The 22,948-nt window shown below is 37.0% G+C and overlaps 1 protein-coding gene and 1 long non-coding RNA gene across 2 annotated transcripts; one reads left to right on the plus strand and one right to left on the minus strand.

Annotated features, from left to right (window-relative positions):
- The first annotated feature begins 576 nt into the window (after window positions 1–576).
- On the plus strand, window positions 577–2,254 carry LOC149419124 (uncharacterized). Its single transcript, XR_016302863.1, has 3 exons — window positions 577–903; window positions 995–1,139; window positions 1,372–2,254. It is a non-coding gene; the product is annotated as an uncharacterized LOC149419124 (long non-coding RNA).
- Window positions 2,255–2,454: 200 nt separating this feature from the next.
- LOC149419125 (uncharacterized) lies at window positions 2,455–3,723 on the minus strand. The gene is made up of 5 exons (XM_089637933.1): window positions 3,665–3,723; window positions 3,207–3,408; window positions 2,944–3,126; window positions 2,733–2,828; window positions 2,455–2,595 (listed from the first exon to the last, which is right to left on the minus strand). Exons 1-5 carry the CDS (start codon window positions 3,667–3,669, stop codon window positions 2,455–2,457), a joined length of 627 nt encoding a protein of 208 aa, XP_089494059.1. The 5' UTR covers window positions 3,670–3,723.
- Window positions 3,724–22,948: the final 19,225 nt, after the last annotated feature.

Raw genomic sequence — 22,948 nt, forward strand, 5'->3', positions numbered from 1 at the left:
AAAAGAAAACTTCATATTATCGTAAGTTTTTACTGTAAACATGATTAGTGAAGTATTTTTCGCATAATAATGCTATTATTAACCGAATTAACGTATTTGCGATGTTTGTAAAATACCTATGTAACTTTCAAAACGCACGAAATTTAATATCAGATATCAAGTGATTTAAATTAAAATAAACTAAACGTTTATAGTTGTGTGATGCACATATTGCCATTGGGGATTTCCAGATAAATAATAGTAATATCTTGCAGATAAAATGGCTGCAGGATTTTTGGCTCTGGAGATTGTAGACTTGGAGGATAATCAAAACGAGGGGAGAATCCCATTTCGACGCTTAAGAGATGGTCAAAATCCGATGGAAATGGGGCAAACGGAATTCATTAAATTATTTAGAATTTCGAAGGAAATTGCCCATTTCCTAATTAATTCATTATCCCTGACCCTACAACCTAAAAGAAGACATGGCTTGTCTGTCCAATCACAGGTCGGTGCTAAATTTAATAAACATAATTATTATTTAATCCATGAAAAAGGAGGTATGGTATTCATGACTGAAATTTATACTTACAGGTACTTACTGCAGTAAGATTCTATGCGGTGGGTTCGTACCAGCGAGGTATAGGCCACGAATGGGGCTTGGCAATCAGCCAGTCATCAGTTAGCCGATGCATTCAGAATGTTTCATCGGCTATCAGCCAAACATTAACGATAACGTGGGTCAAATTTCCTACAACTGCTGCAGAAAGGCAGAAAGCTAGGCTATTATTTGAGCAATCAGATAATCCTTTTCCTGGGACTATAGGAGCGATTGATTGCACCCACATATCAATAATCGCTCCTGCAGATCAGGAAGAGATTTACTTAAATCATCATGGGAATCACTCCTTAAATGTGCAAATGGTAAGCCCTTGATTCGGACCATTCTTTGTGTACCTACTTTCATATGTGTGAAAAAGTCCTAATATTGTAATTTAAAAAATGAACATTTCAGATTTGTGATCCGAACCTCATCATTTTAGACGTGAACCCGAGATATCCGGGAACGCGGCACGATAGCCAGATTTGGGCCAATTCTCCACCTCGTCGCATTATGGAGCTGTGGCATGAAAGAGGAGAAAGGAAAACTTGGCTAATAGGTAAAAATAAGTCATTGGACATGTAGTAAATAGTATATTTTTTTTATTACTTCACAGCAATTAACATTGTCTCCTCTCCACATAGAATAGGAAAAATTATAATCTCTCCAGAGATTTTGATATATTTATTCGATATAAAAAACAAAAAATGGAAAAATACATAATTGCTTTTGGTTCTAAAAGCAATTAAAACAAAAATTAATTTTCATTTTAATATTTTTGTACTTAACAGGAGATGCAGGCTACCCGTTGGAACCATGGCTGATGACACCCATTCCAAATTCAGCCATTGACAGTGAGAAAAGGTACACCGACGCTCACTGTAGAGCTCGGTCAGCTGTGGAGAGGTGTTTTGGAGTTCTGAAAGGAACTTGGAGGTGTCTGTCTGCCCAGCGAATACTAATGTATGAACCCAAACGAGCTCATCACATAATCAATTCGTGCGTTGTGCTGCACAATATGCGGAGATTAACTCGCATCCATGAGCATGATAACCATTCTGAAACGGATAATAGGCCATTATCCGTTACAGATAGAGAAGAGTCAGAACTTCCAAGGACACGTCTTGCTGAAGGAAGACGTGTAAGAAGTCACATCATCACTACGCACTTCCATAACTAATACTATCTAGTTTCATTATGTGTACAATTTAATTTGTATATTCATATAGTTTTCTTAATGTTGTTAACAGTTTTGTTTCCCTATATGATTTTTTGTGATATGTAGTAAAATAGTTTTTTGATTACCTTGTTTTGTATTACCTGTAATTCATTTATGTAAATTTCAAGTGCTTTTCCCCAGATTTCAGCCAAGTTTCATTCACTGTTGATTATGATATTATCGGATGAGGCAGTACAAATGAAAATATGTATTCTATATTCACTAATTAAAATCAAAAAAGCCATCATGAAAATTACACTGAAAGGCTCTGTAAGAATTAGAAGTGATTTTTCAATAATCTTAACATCATGTCAATTAAACAACTATAACAAACAATAATAAACAATACTATTTTTACATTCGTAAATCCCACTCTCATTTCAAATCACAGCAACATTATAACGTAAAAGGAAGATAATATCACATTTATTAGTATTATTGTAAAATTAACGTTTTAAAACACAATATCAATTTAAAAGAATAAATAAATAGTTAAGAGTGAGACTGAAAACCCGCTTTTACAAAAAATAATGACTTTTACTCCCTTTTCCTCATCCTCTGTTACGTCTCTCATCTTCTCTCCTCTCTCTGTATTCTAGTCTACTTAATAATAGCATGAGCATTACAACAAATACTGACTTTTACTCCCTTTTCCTCATCCTCTATTACGTCTCTCATCTTCTCTCCTCTCTCTCTCTACTAGTCTACTTAATATTAGCATGAGCTCCTGCTGCATCTCTACAGCCACAGCAGGTTCATCACCATCTGCTACCTCCATCAATGCCAGAAGAGATCTCTGTAAAACGAAATAAACAGATCAAAATGTATCATTAGAAATTTATTTATGTTATTACACGTATTATGTAAACTAACAAAAACATTGGGCATGATCGAGCGTGGGTATAGTCCTATACAAATAATCAGAATACGTACATCATCATTGGGAAAGTTATCAGGCACGCCTAGTCCTTCTACAGCCACAGCAGGCTCGTCACCAACTGATACTCCCATCAGTGCGAGAAGAGATCTCTGTAAAACGAAATAAACATATCAAAATCTATCTTATGAAATTTCTTTATGTTTTTACTCATATTATGTAAACTAGCAAAATATTTGACATGAACGAGCGTGGTAAAATACATACATCATCATTGGGAAGGTTGTCAGGCACGTCTAATCCTTCTGCAGCCACTCTGCCTATCAGGCTAAAGACTTTCTCCTCCAGCTCGGACAATGTGGTCCTCGCTGATGTGTTGCCGGTCTGCAGGCGGTCTTTCCGCATTTTGGCAACTTTCGCCCTCACATTCGATTTTAATGTGGTCCACACCTGAAACGAATATTTCATTACAGTTGACAGATCAAATTCACTACAACATTGACAAATACTATTCAAAACTTTTAACCCACTTTTTGCCATTGAGTGGTTGATTTTGGTGGACCAGCGTTATTCAATGTATTGGTGAGATTTCGGCAAAATGCGGCTAAATTCTCTTTCCCATGCATACCGACAAAACGGTTTGCCGCGAAGAGCGGCTCAGCGACCATTGCATCGGCCATTATCGTAAACTGCATGGCTGTTGTACGGGCAGATCGAATTGCTTTTTGTACACTGAAAGAGAATTATTAATTAACGTCAGATTCTTAATTACACACTTTTTCTTAGGTTTGCACACATAATAATAAAGACAAAATATAATAATACAAGAACTGTATCGCTTTTTACTTGGTTTTAAACATTTCTAAACAAACGTCAACTTCGTACAGACATAATTATTTATACTGTTGATAATTCCGTTTGAGTCCTAGTGAAAAGCATACGAATAATATTTAAATGCTTTTACATACATAATATAGCACCTACTTACCTCATTTTATTGTGTTCCTCAGCAAACGACTCAAAAATAACAAGTAAACAACAACTTGAACTGAATAAACAACTCGTCAACTTTACTGGAAGGGCCCGTTCCCACTTCCGTTTTCAAATCGGGGGCGGGTCCCGTTTTAAAATCGGATGCCCTAGTGGCTGTAGTGGATGTATGGAGCTGTTCACACTTGTCCGACACGATTTGAAAACGGATCCGACATTTTTTGTCGGATGGCTCGCCTACGCAGCGCGTCCGTTTTCAAATCGTGTCGGCACACGCTCGCTCATAGTGTTGTATGGAGCTGTTCACACTTGTCGTCCAGTCGTTCCGGCAGAGTCCCCGCCAAACCCCGACCCCTCCCCGCCCGCTCCCTGTCGCAAGGAAGCAGGCACGCTGCGTGCTTGTATTTGGTTATTTTGTTAAGTAAATAAATCAAAACTACAATAATGGATAAGGAAATAAATCCCGAAAATTTAATACCACTGGTCGAAGAAAGAGTATGGTAATATTTTATCTTTAACTAAATAAAAACAAAACACTTGGTGTACACAACTTTTGTACATCAAAATTTTTATTTTATTTTATTTAAGTTTACTTTTTTTTAAATTTTAAAGCTTTAATGAGATGCACGGAAGAGCGTATTAGTTAAATAAACACATAATAAAAAATATTTGAGTGTTTATTGTTTTCTTACTTTAAAATATCGATAGCCTTTCTTCAGGACAAATGCACTTTCTCAATTTCGTATTTTGATATGTTAAGCTCTCTGAAACTCATTCCAGTAGATGGTTAAAGGAAGTGATAGACATTCTCTTAAGCCATTAAGCGCCCTTGAGGTGATTTTTCATGGTGAAAACGGCGCTATATAAATAATCCATTCATTATTATTCTAAAATAATTAAAGAACTTTAGTTCATCACTTCTTAACTCACCAATTAACACTTGGAAAATTCCTACAGAAAATCATTCGGCTATGATTGGGTGTACTCAAAATTTTCTTTTCACTTTTTTCCTTCTATTTAATAAGTACCACATGACAACAAGAGCTTCATCGTGGTCCATTGCGCACCATTACTGAATAATGAGCAAATAACATGTTTTTGTTGAATCGACAATAATTTTTTTTCGTAGAGTATGGTCCGTTTTTAAAACGGATCCGTTTTTAAAACGGTAGTGTGAACAGGGCCATTGGCCGTCCGTTTTTAAAACGGGACCCGCCTCCGATTTGAAAACGGAAGTGGGAACGGGCCCGAAGACAAAAGTGATTCCCTCGGTGGCGCGATTGGTGGGCAAAATTGACACTTTCAGTGGTGAATGAACAACAAAGTCGTTACTATCTCTCGGGGCAGGTACCTTTTAACAAAACGAAAATCTTCGATAAACTGCTTATTTATGTTATTTAAAAATAAAATAACAACTAATTAAAATGCAATATAATATAGAGCAATTGTTTTTTAAAGTTTTGGTTCAAATCTTGCGTCATTTGATTATATTTCATATATCTGTGTTTTCAAACAATGTCTCAACAACTCTTTACCGAGTTTTTTTAGGATTTTTTTACTTAGTGTCTCCGAAATTAAAAATGTAAGGCTATCGCTACTTCGTGAATCGCTCTTAGTCCACAATAGGATCGTTACAAGCGAACTTAATGCTATCCTTACAAGTGATAGCGTTATTTGGCTAACGCTAGCAGATAGGTTAAGGTGAAGAGAACGTGAATCGCAGCCAAAAAAGACGGTTCCGCCCGATTCTGCCTCGACAGCAGAAGACTTAATGACTGTACTGAGGCTGACGCGTACCCACTTCCTCTTGTACACGCAATCCTGGATAAACTACGCAACGCAAAATTCATTTCTTCAATAGATCTGTCCAAAGCATTCTGACAAATACCTCTGGATGATGTTTCATGTGAAAAAACAGCATTTGTAGTGCCCGGCAGAGGAATGTTCCACTTTAAGAGACTCCCTTTCGGTTTAAAAAACAGCCCTGCTGAGCTCAAAAGACTGATGGACAGACTATTCGGCCCCGAATCCGACAATAATTTGTTCTGCTACTTGGACGACCTAATAATCATCAGCGACACGTTCGAAAATTCCTAATTTTGCAAATCACGCCTACGCTACCTCGGCTTTGTAATAGACGAAAAAGGTCTAAGAACCGACCCTGCCAAAGTCAAAGCTATGACAAACTTTCCCAGGCCAAAGAACGCTAAAGAAGTTAAAGGTTTCCTTGGTCTCGCCGGATACTACAGAAGATTCATAAGGGATTTCTCCACAATAGCGGCCACTCTTAATAAAATTACCGGTACCCGAAAAGGTGTCAGTAACTTTGCTTGGTCAACTGAAACTGAAAAGGCTTTCACCTCTCTAAAAACAGCACTGCAATCTGCACCGGTACTAAACTGTCCAGATTTCATTCTGCCTTTCACCCTACATACAGACGCCTCCAACGTTGGAATCGGCGGAGTCCTAACACAAGAATTCCCCGACGGCGAACACCCAGTGGCATACTTCTCTCGTAGTCTAAACAAACACGAAAAAAACTATGGGATAACTGAAAAAGAACTACTCGCAGTCATGGACTCTATCCACCATTTCCGCGGCTATATCGAGGGCAGTAAGTTCTCAGTCATCACCGATCACAGCAGCCTAAAATGGTTGATTTCATTAAGCAACCCTTCTGGCAGATTGGCCCGCTGGTCGTCTCGCCTATCCCAATACACCTTTGATGTCATCCATCGTAAAGGCGCAGACAATATTGTCCCAGACGCCCTCTCAAGAATAGAACTCGCCACTCTGACCTCCGAAGAAACAACACCAACTCCTACCACCAAAGACACTTGGTATTTAAAAACCTACGAGGAATGCAGGAATAACCCGCAAAAATTTCCCAACTTTATTATAAAGGAAGGTCGGTTATATCGTAACTGCAAACCACCACTGTCTATACTCGAGGACTATGCTTGGAAGCTAGTCATTCCCTCAGAAGACACACAAAAAATTATAATCGACAATCACAGCGGCCCCGGATCCATACACCCAGGAACTTTCAAAACTTATAAGAAAATAGCCTTAAGGTATTACTGGCCAGGCCTGCTTAAACAAGTTCGCAACTACATCTCTAAGTGCGACATTTGCAAAGCATACAAACATAGTACTGCACCCCCATCTGGTCTCATGAATAACCCCAAACGAGCGGACAGGCCACTACAATCACTCTCTATGGATCTCATCGGCCCCTTCTCCAGAAGCTACGCCGGAAACATGCATATACTTAGCATAGTGGATATATTCACCAAGTTCTGTTGGATCTTCCCATTAAAAAGAGCCACAGCATCTGCAATCATAAACTTGTTAGAAAAAAACATTTTTATCCTCTACGGCACTCCTCGCACCATCATTTGCGACAGTGGAAAACAATTCATTGCTCTGGAATTCAAGGAATTTCTGGCCAAATACGGCATAAAGGATATTTTCTATAATACACTTTACACGCCTCAAAATAATACAGTAGAGCGTTACAACCAGACCATCAATACAGCTCTGGCAATCCTGGTTGACAAAGATCAACGAACATGGTGCAAAAATCTAGATAAAATTCAAGCTGCACTAAACAATACGGTGAACCTCACTACGGGATACACCCCTTTCTTCCTCAAACATGGTATGGAACAAATTGTCCATGGATCCTTGCATTGGGACGCTAGCCTCCCATGATCTTCTCTTTCTACTGATAACCCATCAGAGAACTACGCTCACCGTCTTGAAGAACTTTCCGCTATTTACAGCGAAGTCACAGATGCGTTGATACTTGCTCACAAAAAGAGTGCAAACAGATACAATTTACGCAGGAAACATGCTACCTTTAAGGAAAACGACACAGTTTGGAGACGCAACAACACACTCTCACAAGATGCTCTGTACTTCTCTGCAAAACTGGCTCCTCGCTTTGTTAAAGCAAAAGTTTTGAGAAAAATCTCAGATGTAGTATTTACCCTATCGGACGCCTCTGGTAAGCACATCGGTAACTACCACGTGAAAGATATTGTCAAACTAGGAAGTGTGGACACAATGGACACCACCTTCACTAGGTCACAACACACATAGCTAACAAATTTTGGCTCTACCTTTGTCCCACGAGATTTGGCCCTCGTGCAGACAAACAACACGTCTTAACGCGTTAGTTTCATATAAAAACTCGCATTTCGACCTCTGCAAGGTAACCTTTTTTCTAAAAACACAGAAGTGTCAACTGTGGTTTTAAATCATTTCTCACCCATACATGTACAACTATGCTCTTTTGTATAAACCCTTTGTTGTTTTTGTTTCTTTGTCACACCTCACCGTGTAATGTTTATAATTGTACTCATATTTTGTACGTATCTTCTCTGGAACTCATCATTCCAGTCAAGAGACTTTTTCCGCCTCCCAAACGATTCATGATCCCGGAGTCATGACCCTGGACATTAATTGTTAGTCGTCACCATTCTGACACTTACGACACTAAATACATAACTATTTTTTGTCATAACTACCACAAAAAGTCACGTACAACATTGTTTTGTAAATATATTTTTTTTCTCTCATGTTCTTCACATTGTCTTTTATACTTGTTCTTCACATTGTTCTTTCACATTTGTTCATCACATTTGTTCCAATGGGTTACATCGTTCATAAAACAATGGCCCTTTGCAACATAGACCCAATTGGGGTGAATATTCTACCCCTATAATTTGTAATCATAATGCGTGTGTAAATTCCAGTTCGGTATCGTCATTTGATTCAAATTACACAGGTGTAACAAATAAAAGTTACAATTACCTTTGTTTAAAGTTTTTTCAGTTTTTTCTAAAAAATTGAATGGCGCTCAACATTCCCATTTGCTCTAATTTGTTGTTTTTTTCAGAATTTGATATTGACACGTCAATTCTGAAAAAGGTTGTTGTAAAGGAGAACAAACACCGATTTGTCCTCCTCATCAATAACATTGTATCATACATAACACCTTTCGGTCACGTTGAGTATGTAAAATCTTAAGATCTCAACTTCCTGGCCCCAATTTGTTATATTATGTACTATTTTTGACTTAAATAGCATTAATTTGCCTTGTCAAATACACCGAGCCAGGTCACTCATATTAAGTCATCCTGTGTCCTGTTCCAAATGTTCCAACTACTGATTGCAAACAAATAATTGTAGATATGTTAAAATCCTCTAATTTAGATAAAGATATGATTGATGACCTGTCTCGTTTATTCAATATGTGCCTTAATCAAAATTATTTCCAGTATAACAACTGCGTCTTCCAATAGAGCCAAGGGCTACCTATGGGAGCTCCTACTAGCCCACTTTTGGCAGATATTTTTATGAATAACTTAGAAAATAAGATTTTTAATTGTAAGTCATCACTCTTAAATAATGTTCTCACTTGGAAACGATATGAAGACGATATTTTTTGTATCTGGACGGGAACAGAGCGGCAACTAACTAAATTCCTTCTTCTTATAAATTCATTTCATAAAAAAATTCAATTCACTGTAGAGGTAGGCAGTAATGCATCGATTAATTTTCTAGATTTAACACTAACTTCAATAAATAATACAATTGAATTTAACATCTATCGTAAACCGACATTCACGGATATAACTATACATAACACGTCAAACCACCCGATATCACACAAACATTCTGCCTATCATTCAATGGTACACCGCTTAGTAAAAATCCCACTATCAGCTGTTAATTTCGAAATTGAACTGTCAAAAATAAAACAAATTGCTCTAAATAATGGTTACTCGACACACTTAATTGATAAAATCCTGAATAAGAAACTTAAACTCATTTCGACGAATACATTTTTATTTGGTACACCTGAAACTAATAATAAAATCATAAATCCCTTTCAATGGCGTAAAATCTTATACATATCCAATTTTTCTTCACTTAGTACAAAAAATTTGCCTACCCACATTAAACCCGCGTTCTATACTGATAACAACTTGGGAAAATTACTTAAAAATACTAAAGATAAAGATCACAAATTTAGCCACTCAGGCATTTACCAACTATGTTGCAATGATTGTCAATCGTTCTACATAGGTAAGACAACTAGAAATATAAATATTAGAATCACCGAACATTTAAGATGTTTAAATAACAATAATTTTTCGGAGTTTGCCAATCATCTCATTTCCACCGATCATACTTTTAGTAAAGATACAGGGGTTAAAATTCTTCACCGTAGTAATAAAGGCAAAAAATTAGATAGTTTAGAAGCACTTGAAATCAGAAAAGCCATCAATAATAACTCCAGTACAATAAATAACCAAATTAATCTGTCTTATAGTCCTATTCTTGACATATTTCCAGTTAACCGCTCTGTTCTTCCTGGAATTCCCATAATTACCCCTTCCACTTTGTCGACATCTCTCTCAAACACTTAACATTTTTGTATTTATGTGTCAATATTTTGTGTAGTAGATTAGTTTTAAATATTCTCCTGACGAAGGAAGGGATCTTCCGAAACCGGTAGAGTGAAAATAAAACTATCGTGGTCAAAAACAAATTTATGTGTTTTTATTATAAGAAACAATATCTTGTTGTTGTTTTCTTTAAACAAGTTGACACTATGTACTTGTTCTACCGGACGTAGATCATTTTACCCTGACTTGTCTCCCTTAGTTGGGATCCTTTTGTATAACTCATGACACTGAGGGAAATGTCCTTCACTGTAGTGAGAATTTTTTGTTCTCTTCAAACAAACATGAAGCTGTGCATTCAGCAATTTTTTTCGCCAACTGATACCTGTGGACTTCTTGTCAGCGGACCCAAGAACCATCCACTATCCATTGACCATGGACTAGCCATCAGCTTCACTTTTGGTTATGAGGTATCGTGTCGTAGGAGTTAATCGAGACAGTGACACAAAACCACCTAAATCGTTGTCTGGGAGACGAATAAGAAAAACTCCCAGGTTTGTGAAACTTGAGCAAGGGTCTGTCATGTTCTCACAAACTGTAGAAGATTAAAAACGACCCCTAATCTTTCACCAAATACACGTGAAGGATTAGATTGTTATTACTGTGTATTCTCCTTCACCTTTTCATCAAATTCATGTATATTTGTAAAGAGTTAGGAAATTTGCTGGTTGATATATTTCGTCCTCACATAGAGATCGAATTGAGAATTAGCTCAGTCACTATCAATTTTCGCTACTCAACTCTCCACCCTTCACCCTTCCATCAAACTCATGTACATTTGTAAGAAGCTAGGAAACCTGCTGGTTGACCACATTTCGTTCTCTGAAAAAGATCGAATGGGGAATCAGCCCTATCACCAACAGACCTTCTCGCTCAACTCCATTTTTTTTTCATCCCTCATTATCCTTTGAGGTTAATTTCATGAATCTGGAAGGTGTACTCTACGCACATAGCGTATCGTCTGTCTATAAGACAATCTTTATCCATGAAATTTGCTTCAAAATAATCTCTCCTTTTCACCCCATTCCTAGGTAATCAACACATTCTTGTAACTTTGAAAGTCGTAAGTTGCTATCGCTCAAGCGCTAACACCGGCCATGGAAGGCCAACTTCTTTCAGAAACTGGGTGTTACTACGGTACAACCACCTACGTGAGGTTACCTATTTGATATCAAATAGGTAACCTCACGCCAGTCGTGATACTTTTTTGTCTCCCCAATCTCGGGATACTCATGGCATAATCAAGCATAATGAATCTCTCTCTACTCTCTCTCCTCTCTAACCAACTACGTTTTTTTGTCTTTTCTCTTGAACACAATTTGTTTCTCTCCAAACGCTTTTTCATCATTGGTCTACCAGGCAGGTAAACTTCAAGAATTTTGGCTCTAATAATAACCTGTCCCTGGATTAAAAAGAAGACCAGCAGCCCTCCTCATCACCTGCAAGCTGAGTTTCACTTCATTGCCGCCTTCACTTCCATCACACTCATCTCTCCAATCTCTGCGTACCAAAAACACCCGACCGCACCCAAATTAGGTGTGAGTCGTGCGTGCAGTAGCAAATTAAGTTGTCTCATCATTTAAACCACATTCAAAAGAACCAACCTCAGAGCATGCCAGCTCAAGGTTAGTTATGTTCCTGCAATCAACCACTTGCCGTTTGTGCAAATCAACTACTTGCCATTGTGCAATCAACCACTTGCCGTTTGTGCAAATCAACTACTTGCCATTGTGCAATCAACCACTTGCCATTGTGCAATCAATTACTTGCCGTTGTGCAATCAACCACTTGCCATTGTGCAATCAACTACTTGCCGTTGTGCAATCAACCACTTGCCGTTTGTGCAAATCAACTACTTGCCGTTGTACAAATCAACCACTTGCCATTTGTACAAATCAACCACTTGCCGATGCGCAAACTCAACATAATAGCCATTACACGCATCAACCATCAATCAACTTACTGGTATTACTCCATGTTATTACCAACTTCATTTCACCTTGACAACTACTGCTCCACCACATCAGCATAATGGAATTCACGCTGGTACGACAACGGACCCGGATACTTCTTGCCCTCCGCATCATCATCTCTCAACCACAAACAAGAAGCACAGTTCAATTTCTAAGGCCCTAGTGATACTTGAGTGCAATCTCAAATGGGTCAAGTTACAGTGAAAGTGTAACTTTAATAACTTCAGTGAAATTTCGTCTACTTGGTACTCTACGAAAACACTACGCTCTTCAAACTTAGCTTACAGACCAATGAAATGTTAGAGTCCTTTTTGTTCTTTTCATCATTGCATAACCTTGTATGTTTGTCTTGTCATCACTGCATAACCTTGTATGTTTTTCTTGTCATCACTGCATAACCGTGTATGTTTGTTCTTTTCATCACTGCATAACCTTGTATGTTTGTTCTTTTAAAAAATGAACTGGTAATTATTTAAACTACAACTTTAAACTTCATATCAAAGTAAAAGCAAACGTCTCTCAACTTTGTAATAAAAAAATATAAACATTTTAAATTTACAACCCTCCCAGAAGTGACGTTATGGCACTAGAAAACAATTTACCAGGCAATTATGTCATAACAATCAAAACACGATATCATACCTTTCTAAAGTTTTATTAATTAAAATATCAAAGCAGTATAACAAACTTTCTTAATTCTACATATAGAACTTTACCATTAATCAGACTTTTTAATCTTAGTCTTCTTACCATTTTACGAACGGTTTTCAGCGACGTTTCATATTAAATCAGTCATTGGTCACGTATGGTACCTATTTAAATACTGTAATTACGCAATTAACAACAGTATCAAACAAATACAATTTCTTTTACTTATTATTATTATTTTAATTAGCATTAATTTTGTACTAATTGGGTTCTCTTAAAAAATCAAAAACCTTAAATTTATTGTCACATTCCCAGGAAAATCAGGGAGTCTTTAACACTGCGGTTTCAATAAACTTGTTTTCCCTGCAAGTGGAAATGTGACTTTATAGAATGTTAAAAGTACAAAAAATGAAATGAGATCATTGTAGAAACTTTCATAGTATCTTGGTATGATATTTGCCTCCACTAATTGCTATAAATCACCCTTTTTGCGTTCTGTAATTGGTATTTTTGAAGTGTATGCTTGCTTGAAGGGAATTTCATCTATTCTTTGGGCGTTGCCACTACTTCCGCGTAAATTTTTTCCACTTGGTTGAATTATAGCTTTTGCTTCCTCCCAGTTTTCAGTTTTGTAAGTTGTTCGATATTGGTAATTTTCACAATTCTTTGTGAATTTAATGCATTTAATGTCACCAGTTTTTATTACATCTCCGTTTAAATTTTTTGCTATATTGAACTTCATGTTTTCGTCAAGTGACTTCAAATCAAAGAAATCATCGTAATTCATTTCTTTTACCACAAATGGTTTACCAGTCTTTATTGCCCCACGAATCAGTGATATGTATTGGTCGGGTACATAAATAGATCCAGCATTTTTGCTCTTGTTACAGCTTTTTCCAATAACCGAATGCGCTACGTCGCCTTCGTTTTGCGTATGACCTCGAATCAAAAAGTTATGTTGAATGGAATTAATGTCAAACTTATTGACTGCATAATAGTACATCGCAAACACAAACCTGTTCTTTTGTTGGCCACAGCAATTGTCCGAGTAAATAATTATATCGGAGCCATGACTTTCAAGTGCAATCTGCTCCAGGTATTTATACACACACGATCCTATTTCTATGGCTCCTCTATTGCCCAAGCCTTCGTGCCAAAAATAACAGGTTGTTTCTTTCTTTTTTGCATTAGACATTGTTAAGTTATAACAATTTAGTCTCGATTTGTAGTAAAAAGAGCTTGATTTGCCAACAGGACAGGGTAACACTGCTTGTAAGTCATAGATGAAAACAATTGTGTTGGTGTCAGGTTCATGACACTTTTTCATATCCCTGTCTTTTTCAAGTCTACTTAATTTTTTTTCTTCCTGGAGTAACTTGAACCTGTCATGTAACATTGTCACAATTGTTAATCGAACGAAAACCGTATACCATAAAACATAAGGATTGGGGAAACAATGTCACTACGTACACAAGTATCTTTATTATTTCAAGAAACAAATGTCACAACAAACTTAAGTGTTGTTATTGCTCCAAAATCATAAAAATGAATTGTCACAATTACCTTAGTGGTGTTGTAGCTCCAGCAGACTGCTACTCGTGCGGGGTGCCGCGCGCAACTAACCAATGAAACGTTGTTTCTCCCAGTGGAGGTTAGATTTGCACCAAAACCATAACGACATAACTGCCCTCGCGCGGAAATTATACGCACTACACAAGCGATGATGACGCACCAAGTAAAGAGGTACATTAGTTATTTTTTCTCATACTCAGATCAATTTTGACAAAACTTGCATAAGTGACAGTTTAGCACCGGAGGTGCGATATATATATTTTTTACATATTGAGTAAGTGTAAGAAAATTAGGGGTACAATATATCATTATCCAATTTGAGGGACTTAATTAACTTTTTGAATTGTTCATAATTCACAGTTTCGGTTACACTAATTTTATTTTTGGACAATAATATATTGTACCATCTCACACCTAAATACGAATAGTGGTGCTGAGCCGTGGTCGTTCTAAGCATAGGAATGGCTATTAAGCCATTAGTTTTGAATCTATTGCTTATGCTATCTGAGGGGTGAATTTTATAAATAAAATATTCTTTATAAATTTGATATAAGGCGATTCTCTTATACAATTCTGTGATAGATGGTACATTAAATTCCTGAAATATCTCTAAAGTAGGGGAGTCATATGGTTTTCTAAGGATGATTTTTATAATTATTCTTTGAATTGTAATTATGGGCTGTAAAGAAGCCTTAAAAGCCCCTCCCCACCCAATAATCCCGTAATGCAATAAGGACTGAATTAATGCATAATAGACAATTTTGATAGTTTTATTATTTAAAATATTTCGTATATTATAGAAAATATAGATAAGTTTTCTTATTCTCTCAACAGTGAGATTAATATGGTCTTTCCATTTAACATTTTTATCTATTAAGATACCAAGATATTTTATATTGGATTTATGATTTAGTTTCGCGCAGTCCGTATTACATGTACCGTCATTTACACAATTTTTAGAATGAATTGTTATGTTAGTTAGGTTATTTGGCACATCTTCTTGTAAAAATAAATGTTTAATTAGTTCAGATTTATACTTCAATATAGCCATTTCGTATAATTTGGTTAATGAATATACAATGGATATATAATGGATATCTCGAAACTCCATGAAGAAGTGGTCAGAAATAGGGTATCTCAGACTTTGAACGATAATATTAGGCTACTCCCTTGTGATCCATCGATAGAAATACAAACACAATGGGATAACCTTAAGTCAGTTATACGTGAAACCTGTGATGCAAATTTGAAAGCTGATAAGCAAATTAGAAAAAAGAATTGGATGACTGACCACATTTTGAACTTAATGGATGAGAGACGTAAACACAAACATAATGAGACACAATATAAAAACTTACAAAGAACGATTAGACGTGAAATTAAAAAAGCCAAAGAAGAATGGATGAAGTCACAGTGTGAAGAACTAGAATCGTACAGTCGTAGTCACAATGCATTTAAACTTCACAAAAAATTAAAGTAAATTACAGGCAATCACATTAAATTACTTCTAGAAGAATTACTCCATCATGTTTAGTTGACGATTCCAATAAATTAATATTGGATGAAAAAGATATTTTACAAACAAGGGAAAAGTATATTCATGATACATTCAAAGATATTAGACCTGACATTAATATTCCCAATGATCAATTGCACGGACCATCGATTTTAAAATCAGAAATTCTTCATGCGATAAAGACTTCAGACAATAGAAAAGCGTGCGGACCAGACGATATTCCAGTTGAGGTGTTGAAGCTCTTTAATGATGAAAATGTTGACTGTTGAGGTTATTTAATTCTATATACGACACAGGGAATATACCCCAAGATTGGCTAAAATCCACCCTCGTGACATTGCCTAAAAAAAAATACCCTAAGAAGTGCAGTGACTATCGATTAAAAAGCCTGATGAGTCATGTCCTTAAATTATTCCTTAAAATAATACATGCCAGGATACGCAATAAGTGCGAGCAGGACTTGGATGACACTCAGTTTGGCTTCAGAAATGCGTTTGGGACGCGTGAGGCATTATTGTCTATCGATGTACTATTGCAAAAGTGTCGTGACCAAAGAAAGGAAGTTTTTGCCTGTTTTATTGACTACAAAAAGGCATTTGACAGGGTAAAACATGCTGACCTAATGAAAATGCTTGCGGATTGTAACGTTGACACCAAAGACCAGAATTTCATAAAAAACCTGTATTGGTTCCAAACAGCAGAAATGAGACATGGGAATGAGAGATCTAATGCAATTCCATTCAGCGTGGAGTACGACAAGGCTGTATCCTTTCGCCACTATTGTTTAATCTCTATTCCAACTATGTCTTTAAAAGAGCCCTAAGTAATACTGAGAAGGGTCTTATGATCAACGGAGTTGTCATTAATAACATAAGATACGCAGATTATACTGTATTACTAGCTGACTGTATCGATGACCTCCAAGACCTATTAAATCTTGTTAATAATGCTGGTGAGCAACTGGGCCTAACAATCAACGTCAATAAAACAAAATGGATGACATTTGGACGACTAGATCACTCTGAATCAGTGATACAGTTAAATGGTTGCAATGTCGAAAAGGTCGAAAGATTTAGATACCTCGGCAGTATTCTAACGGAGACTCTTGATCCAGATGTAGAGGTTAGGTGCAGAATTGAAGCAGCAAGAACTGCATTCATTAAAATGAAATCCCTCTTCTGCAATGATAATATCAGCTTAAAACTAAGACAGAGAATGCTAAAATGTTATGTGTGGTCGGTCTTGTTGTATGGATGTGAAACATGGACCTTAAAAGTAAATACCATGAACAGGTTAGAGGCTTTTGAAATGTGGCTTCACCGGAGAATACTCAAAGTCCCATGGACCGACATGATCACCAACACAGAAATTCTCAGGCGGGCTAGAGCAGAGAGAGAACTGCTTAGATTAATAAAAATCAGGAAAATTTCATATCTGGGTCATGTACTTCGAGAGGAGAAGTATCACTTGCTCCAGCGGCGTAGCTACCTAGGGGCTACGCGGGGCAGTGCCCCGGGGCCCTCAAGCTCAGGGGGCCCTCGAATCCATACCAGAAATCTCGTTCAAATTGAACTTTTGGAAATTTCTCACATTTTCAAAATAAATATGACAGGTTGCAACTTGGAACCCCGCTTTAATCATGACAACTCAGTTGATAGAAATTCAAAAATTGTGCCTAGGGAATTTCCCTAAATTCTTTCTGTAGGTTGGCAGTGTTGTTAATTTGACGGATAGTGATATGTGCGTCATTTCCCAACGACACTCGTAGCGTATTAAAATATGGATAAAAAGAAGAAACCCAGTGGTGCATTTAAACGCAAACAACGCCAAGAAAGAGAAGATAGTAAACAAAAATTGACAAGTTTTTTTGTCAGCCTTCTGCAAGTACATCTGGCCAAAATATTTCTATTGATAGTGACTCAAATAATGTGGTAACTGCAGTGTTGGTTGAGAAGCCTACTGAAGATAATTCGACAATTATTGCAGTTGAAGATACCTCCGCCGCCGATCATGTGAACGTGGATGATGTTTGCATGACACACATAAGAGCGGAGGGTTTGGAGGAACCATAGACCTCTACATTTTTCGAAAATGTGTACGACAAATCTTTTTATGACTTGGGAAACTTCACGAACAAAATATTAAGTAAAAATAGTAAATACTAAACGATGGGGCCTTTACAGCCTTCAGGACCTTTTCCAACAGACATCAACCAGAACAATAAGTGTTTTTCAAAATCGTACTATTTTTCGTGTTCTAAATATGGACCATTTAATCGTTTTTGGTTGTGTTATTCCAAAATACTAGGCGCTGCCTATTGTCAACCCTGCTGGTTATTTGCTTCACAAATGAATAATGTTTGGTGTACGGGAATTCGAGATTGGAAGCATTTATCAGAAAGAATTAAACAACACAGTTGTTCGAGTGGCCATTCAGAAGCATGTGATGTGTATGAATTTTGGAAAAAAAACAATACTAATACTATCGACAAGGAACTTGAAAATGAAATTCGCAAAGAAGCATCATTTTGGAAAATGGTTCTTCAAAGGTTATGCGATATCATACTTACCCTAGCAAAGAGTTCTTTGGCTTTGAGAGGACATCAAGAAGACTTAAGTCAGGAAGGATACCAAGGAAATTTTCTGTCCTTTGTAGAGCTTGTCGCCCGATATGATCACATTTTGCGGCAAGTTTTGGACATGCCCGAAGGTAATAATAATTATTTATAAGTTTTTTTATCGTTTTATTTTGTTTATAATTATTAACTGTTTAACTTGACTTGACTTTTTTGAAATTGTGTTTTTTATGTTTTTAGGATCAACAAGATATCTGAGTGCAACAATTCAAAATGAAATGATTGAGAACTTGGGGACCAAACTCGAAACCCATCTACTAGAACAAATTAGAGCGTCACCGTTTTTTGCCATCATAATGGATACGACACAGAACATATCGAAGGTAGATCAGCTATGCATTGTTGTGAGGTATGCAGTAATAACCAGATCGGAAAATGGAAAGCCAATTGATATAGAAGTAAAATGAGTGTTTCTAGGCTTTTATGCAGCCATCAAACATGGCGCAGTAGATTTAGTTAACCAAGTGACAACATTATTTATCGACAAAAATATTGATTTAAAACAAATGTGTGGGGCAAGGCTATGATGGAGCCAATGTGATGAGTGGTGTGTATAATGGTGTACAAAAACATATTAACCTTCCAGCGGGCGCGCCGTCGTAAAATTTACGACAGACGCGCCTTTTCGCTTCCCCCACTCTTACCATTTAGTCATCAGCATCGAGCTTCGAGCTATGCTAGAGTCAAATCAAATGTCAAACATTTACCGCAAGATTTAAATGTTTTTCTCAAAGTGAATTACGGTCGGGCAGTTGAACTGATAACAGAAGAAGAAAACAGAAGCTTTACAAAACGCGGTGTTTGTCGGTTATGTTCACTGGATAAGAAAAGATCCTCAGCATCAATGAAGCGTTGCTGTTGCCAGTCCTTTACATGCAAGAACCATTCTTCAGTTGAGGTGGTTTGTAACAATTGTAAGGATGAGAATATTGATTCTGACTAAATAGGTCGATAAAATATTTTGTTTTGAAATATTAATATGTTTAGAGTGTTGCTTCGTTTTTTTTTAAGAAAGTCAAATAATTACTGCCTTTTATCATTTTCCGTATCCTTAAAAAAATTCTCTAACATTTTTGTAAGAAAATACCACTTATATGGAGAAAACTCGATGACGTAAAATTTATGACAAGCGCCCGCTCAAGGGAAATTTCTCAACGCGCCCGCTGGAAGGTTAAGGATATTCAGCCTAACGCAGAGTACGTACATTGTGCCACTCATAATTTAAATTTGGTGATAAATTATGCCGTTAGAAGTTGTGTGGGAATACAAATTTTTTTCGCAACGTTGCAAGATTTGTATAACTTTTTCGGAAACAGCATCAAACGTTGGGATCTACTGTCAAAAATTACTGGCGAATCGGACACCACTCTAAAAAAACTAAATCCGACTAGATGGTCCAGTAGGGTCAATACGATATCTGCAATAAAACTTCGTTATTTTGATATTATCAAAGAATTATCAGAAATAGTTCTAAAGAGTCCGAATAAAGATGATGCGCGTAGATGAGCGTAGTGAAGAAGAGAGTATTAAAACAAAAATGCTAAATTTCGAGTTTATGTTGCTTTTCGAATTCATGCACAGTGTATTCAAGTGCAAAGCCAGAGAAACTGCAAGAAAATATGGTATTGATACCCTTTTTCAAGAAAAAGGCAAAGAAAAGTTGAAAAACATTTTAATGAATTATCTACTGATCACCGATTTCCAAACTGAGAAAAAATATTTAAAATTGAGATTTTCAATAATGTACTAGACACAGTAATATCTCAATTAGATACACGTTTTATTGGTATGAGTGCCTTCTGTCATATATTCGATTTTCTAACACCAACATTTTTATAACATATTGATGAAGCAACTTTATTACAAAAGTGTGATGAATTCCAAAGAAAATATTCAGATATAATAGGCTCTAGTTTTTCACTTCAGTTTATTAATATTTCCTTGGTTTGCTGTCTACATGGAGTGTTTTAAAACAATTATATAGTGATAAAATAACTATTTTTAGTGGTAGTTTATTTGTTAAGTTAAATGTTATATTAAGCGTATAAATATGTATTATTTGTTTTATGTGTGTAACGATATGATAAGTTGTATAATTAAGATGTTTAAGTAGTACTTGGAAGGGAATGGCCGACAAAGATGTCGATGAGGTTCGCTATCCATCACATCGCCAACCCTTCGGTGGCGCAAAGAGGAGGACGGAACGTGATCAATGTCGAATTGGTACATGGAACATTAGAGGAGGAATGGAAAGAAAGATGAACGAACTGTGTGATACTATGGTGAGCAAATGTTTGGACGTACTTTGTATAACAGAGAGTATGAAAAAAGGTAGCGGTACAATGCAGCATAATGATAGGCTCGTCATTTGGTCTGGGAGACCAGATACGGAGAGGGCTTGTCAAGGTGTTGCAGCGCTACTGTCTCCCAGAATGATTGAATGTATGTTGCAGTATGAATGTGTAAGTCCGAGAATAATGTGGATCAGATTTAAAATCGGTTTGACAAGGGTGTTTCTTGTTATTTGCTACGCCCCTGTTAATTCTGAAAGCGATGAAGTGAAAGATGATTTTTGGACTGGTGTGAATGTTGTAATGAGACTAAAAAATATGAACGAAAGGATTATAATGGCAGGCGATTTGAATGGGTGGGTGGGAATTAGACGTGACGGATTTGATTCGGTCTTAGGTATGTTTGGGGATAAAAGAACGAATGACAACGGGAACAGAATGCTTGAAGTATGTTTAGAGTGGAACCTGTTTGTGTCGAATACTTTCTTCGATCATAAAGGTATCCACCAATATACGTGGGAAAGAGGAAATGAGAGGTCAATTATTGATTTTGTAGTAATTGACTCTAGGTTGAGAGCTGTTACCGAGGACACAAGAGTTTTCAGAGGGGCTGAGGTCGAAACTGACCACTTTCTTGTAGTGTCGAGAGTAAACCTCTTTCGCGGTTGGCGCTCTAAAGTGAAAACGGTACCAGCTCCGACAAGAGTCAAAATAGAAAAACTGCAAAACGATAATGTGAGAAGTAAGTATGTGAATTGTGCAGAGATAAGATTGAATGCGAAGGAAATGGATGGTCTAAGCATAGACGAAACATGGAACCACATAAAAGTGTGTCTTTGTGAATCTGCTAGGGAGGTTTGTGGAATAAGTACGCAAGGTAGGAAGAAAGGTGATGCATGGTGGGATGATGAGATTAAAGCACTGGTCTCAGAAAAGAAGAAAGCATGGTTGTGTCTGATTGCGTCTGGCAGTGCTTCCAGCGAAGAGAAGTATCGAGCGAAAGAAGTATATAAGGAATGTAAGAAAAAAGTAAGAGTTGGAGTGAAAGAACGAAAGAAACGCCTGGAAGAGGAAGAAGGAATGAAAATGACAAACCATTTCCAAGAAAACATTAAGTTGTTTTGGAAAGAAGTCAAAAGGTCCCGGAGTGGCCCAGAAAACGGAAGCATGAAAGTGATAAAATCAAAAGATGGAAAAATGTTGACGAATGAGGAAAAAATAAAAGAGAGATGGATGAATTATTTCGAGGAAGTCTTCGAAAGCGAAGTGAATGACAGTGATTCCAGTGGCGAATCAGATATGAATGACGATGGAGTGAATGTTACCGAAATTAGCATGGATGAGATAGAAAGCTCGATTAAATGTATGAAGAATGGTAAGGCTGTTGGGTTTGACAATATTGCTGCTGAATATTTTAAAGGAGGTAGCCGTGTAATTCTCACATGGTTGTGCAATCTTTTTAACCAATGTTTAAAGGAAGGTTACACGCCTTTAGATTGGAGAAGGGCTGTGATCATGCCATTATACAAAGGTAAAGGGTCACGTATGGAATGTGGGAATCATAGGGCTATTAGCCTGCTTAGTTCAGTTGGCAAGCTGTATGGTAGAATTTTGATTGAAAGAGTAAGAAAGGAAACAAAGGATAAAATATGGGATGTGCAAGGTGCTTTCATGAGTGGAAGGGGGTGCATGGACCAGATCTTCTCATTGCGTATGCTCACTGAGAAGTTTCTGGCAAAAAACCAGAAACTTTTCTGTGCCTTTGTAGATTTACAAAAAGCATACGACCGAGTCGACAGGAAAAAGCTATGGAAGGTGTTGTCCAAGTATGGAGTGAATACGAATCTGATTCAGGCAATTGCGTCTCTGTATGAGGGAAGCGTTGCATGTGTTAGGGTAAACGGTGGTTTTACGGGGTGGTTTGATATCACAAAAGGTGTTAAACAAGGCTGCGTAATGTCACCGTGGTTATTCAATCTATACATGGATAATTGTATGCAAGAATTGAAAGAGGTGGGATTGGGCGCGAATTTGAATAATTTGAAAGTATGTTGCCTGTTGTATGCTGATGATGCGGTGCTGATTGCTAATAGTATAGATGATCTACAGTCTCTTGTGTCTAGGATGAACGAAGTATGCATGAAGAATGAGTTAATGATGAATGTAAGTAA

The sequence above is a fragment of the Hesperophylax consimilis genome, chromosome 12 (assembly GCF_061612785.1).
Source record: "Hesperophylax consimilis isolate HC1 chromosome 12, BYU_Hcon_1.0, whole genome shotgun sequence".
Lineage (NCBI taxonomy): Eukaryota > Metazoa > Arthropoda > Insecta > Trichoptera > Limnephilidae > Hesperophylax > Hesperophylax consimilis.

Bases quoted from the DNA above. Each gene is read 5' to 3' on its own strand.
- LOC149419125 (XM_089637933.1), bottom strand. The intron at 3,127-3,206 runs GTGGGTTAAAAG...TATTCGTTTCAG, and splicing joins CAACCACTCAATGGCAAAAA to GTGTGGACCACATTAAAATC. The intron at 2,596-2,732 runs GTACGTATTCTG...TTCGTTTTACAG, and splicing joins ATAACTTTCCCAATGATGAT to AGATCTCTTCTGGCATTGAT.